The sequence below is a fragment of the Phoenix dactylifera genome, chromosome 8 (assembly GCF_051530095.1).
Source record: "Phoenix dactylifera cultivar Ajwa chromosome 8, Ajwa_hap1_PhDact_Kaust_v1.1, whole genome shotgun sequence".
Taxonomy (NCBI): domain Eukaryota; kingdom Viridiplantae; phylum Streptophyta; class Magnoliopsida; order Arecales; family Arecaceae; genus Phoenix; species Phoenix dactylifera.
In genome coordinates, this window is record NC_143197.1 from 9710436 (window position 1) to 9713359 (window position 2924).

At 48.5% G+C, this 2924-nt stretch overlaps 1 protein-coding gene across 1 annotated transcript; it reads left to right on the forward strand.

The window, feature by feature from the left end:
• The first annotated feature begins 224 nt into the window (after positions 1 to 224).
• On the forward strand, positions 225 to 1751 carry EID1 (F-box family protein). The gene has a single exon (XM_008802885.6). The coding sequence runs from the start codon at positions 557 to 559 to the stop codon at positions 1556 to 1558; it is 1002 nt and encodes a 333-aa protein (XP_008801107.4). The 5' UTR covers positions 225 to 556; the 3' UTR covers positions 1559 to 1751.
• The last annotated feature ends 1173 nt before the right edge of the window (positions 1752 to 2924 follow it).

The window sequence follows — 2924 nt, forward strand, 5'->3', positions numbered from 1 at the left end:
GGCTCATCAAATGTGGCCGAACACTAGTACAAGGCCCGAAATTGGGTTAAGGATTGTAGACTAGTCTGGCCAATTCACTCGACCCGTTCGCGTCCTTTTACGTCTTGAGTTCAATGCACGGACATTTAACCCTAAACCGCGGGTCCACCTTCTCGTTACCTTGTACCATCTTTTCTCTTCGGCTCTCTTCCTCCCTCTCCCCCGCGCCCCCCCCCCCCCCCCCCCCCCCTCTCTCTCTCTCTCTCGCCCCCACCATTTTTGTCGCTCCTCTTCTTCCGGCCCCCATAGAAGGAAAGAGAAATATAGGAAGTAAAATCCAACCATCACCGACCTTAGCAGATTAAATCAAATAATAGCCTCTAAAACCCCCACACCATCACCGCTCTCTCCTCCTCACTTCTCTCCTTCCCTTCTCCTCCTCGATCACAACAACCTATCAAATCCCTAAACTGATTAAACCCCCAAAATCCCACCCCAAGTCCCCTTTTGGTCCTCAACCAACCAAATAGAAAAAGGGAAAAGAAACAGCAAACAAGATTTTGTGGAAGAATCGAAAATGGCCAGCGCCTCGTCCTCGTCGTCGGCGTCGCCCTTCGCGCTTCTGTCGGAGGACATCGTGCTGAATATCCTGGCGATGCTGGAGGCGGACCCTCGCGACTGGGCCCGCCTCGCCTGCACCTCTGCCCGCTTCGCCGGCCTCGTCCGCGGCGTCTGCTGCCGCTCCCGCTGCGCCCGCGCCCTCCCCTCCGCTGCCGCCGACCTCCTCCCCTCTGACGCTTCCCCCGCCGCCCTCCACAAGCTCTCTGTCTGCTGCCCTGGCCTCCTCCGCGCCGGCGTCCTCCTCGAGCACTCCGACTTCGGCCTCGAGCGCGACATCGGCCCCGACCTCTCCCTGCCCCCTCGTCATCCCAATTCTCCCTCTACCGCCGCCACCGCCGCGGCAGCCGCCTCCGATCCCTCTCCACCACCGGTCACCGGCGATGACCCCGTTTCACTCCCCTGCTGGTCCCTCTTCGACGACCTCTACTTCGACACAGTCTACGACCCCTCCGAATCCTCCCAAAATCCCACCTTTCCGCCCCCCGACCCCGATTCCGCTGCTAAAAATCCGATCTTGATCCCCCGGGAGCCCTCGAAGAAGCGAAGGAAGCAGCGGGTCGGCCCCGTCGACGCCCACCTCGCCTCCGGGTCCTGGACCCTAAGCCGGGAACAGGGGAACAAGCTCCTGGCCAGCCGGTTCAGAGGCGACTGCCTCTATATCTGCGAGTGGCCCGGCTGTGTCCACGTCGAGGAGAAGCGGAGGTACATGCTGTTCAGAGGGGTGTTCAAGAATTTCAAGCGGTCGAGGGTGTGGAGGACGATCAGCGACTCGAATCGGGGGACGATTGAGCTGGACTGTGCCTTCTGTTCTTGCAATGAGGCCTGGGATCTCCACTCGGCATTTTGCTTGAGGAGGGTGTTTGGGTTTCATGATGATGGGGAGCCGGTGGTCCGGGCTTATGTCTGCGAGAATGGGCATGTCTCGGGGGCGTGGACCGAGAGGCCGATGTATGTTTGATAATGAAGCTTGCTCCTTTACTTAGTCTTGAGTGCGTATTTTGCTCTAAGTTTGAGTAATTATATAATGCTTATATGGGATTATGTACTGCTGCTAGTGATGATGGTGTTAGGCTTGTTAATTGCTATTGTCGTCTTGGATGAAAAGTGATCAACTTTTATAGAATATGCTATAAGTTCTGGTGTTTATTTTATCTGCGATGTATGCTGATGGAGATTTTTCTATTATTTTCCTTGGTAATATGTGATTTTTTTTATTGTCATTTGGACTTCAATGTACTTGCTAATTGTTATATTAATCTTCATATCACCACTGGGTTGTGTTGAAAAGTGTGATCAATGATAGACCTGGTATGGATGACTATACTTGTACTGTTGCAGCAGTGTGCATGTTGATGGTCAGGTGACTTCCCATTTTTTTAATCTCCTATAACTGTTTGAATCATGATGTCAGTATATTGAGCAGGAACCACTTTAAAGATTAACCATGATCTGATCGTAGCATCTTGTAAATATTGTAACATAATAAGATCTCCGTGCTGCTCAACTGGTAGGTGTCATCTTCCCTCCTATGGTAATATGTAGTTTAACCATCTGGTGTGTTGCATTGTCAATAGTTGACACTTCATATCTGTTAATGTTAAATTGCCCTTTCTTCTTGTTTACTCGCAGCTAGTGATCATGATGGTGTCTTGAAAGGCATGCTATGGTATTGTTATTTACACGGTCAACATTTTTTTTGCAACATGGGTAATGCAGTTGATGAATATTATTAATGCCATTAAGAAAATAGATTTTGCTTCTCCCAACCATTAAGAGATCACCATGTATTTTCACCCCCCACGACAGAATCCATGTGAAGTCACAAGTTGAAAAGAACATGATAGAATATCTGTTTTTGAGGCAAAGAACATGATAGAACATCATTATTGTGTAGTTCATTTTTGAACAACATTTACAATACATGGTAATAATAGTCTCTGAATTTACAGCTGTGTGTGTTTGAATTAATCAATTTGAGTACTGCTGTCTGCAATCTTTATGAATATAGTGCCCATCGGTTATTGGACATCTATATTTTCTGACTAGCATCATTGCATGATTACTTATTGCCAATCGATTATTGCATGCAGTATCTTGGCATCGAAATCATGTTTCCAGTGTTGTTGTACAAGGATGTAATTCCATGCCCTTTATTATTCAAACTTCCTACTAACAACTCCAAACAAATCTCTATAGGTTACCGGAAAATCACACTTTGTGGATTACTCAACAGCAAATTCCGCAGTATCGAAATTGGCACCTATGCCAATAGGCTAGTAGCATGCCATTCTGGCATGTACCGGTGAAGGAAAACCGGAGAGCTA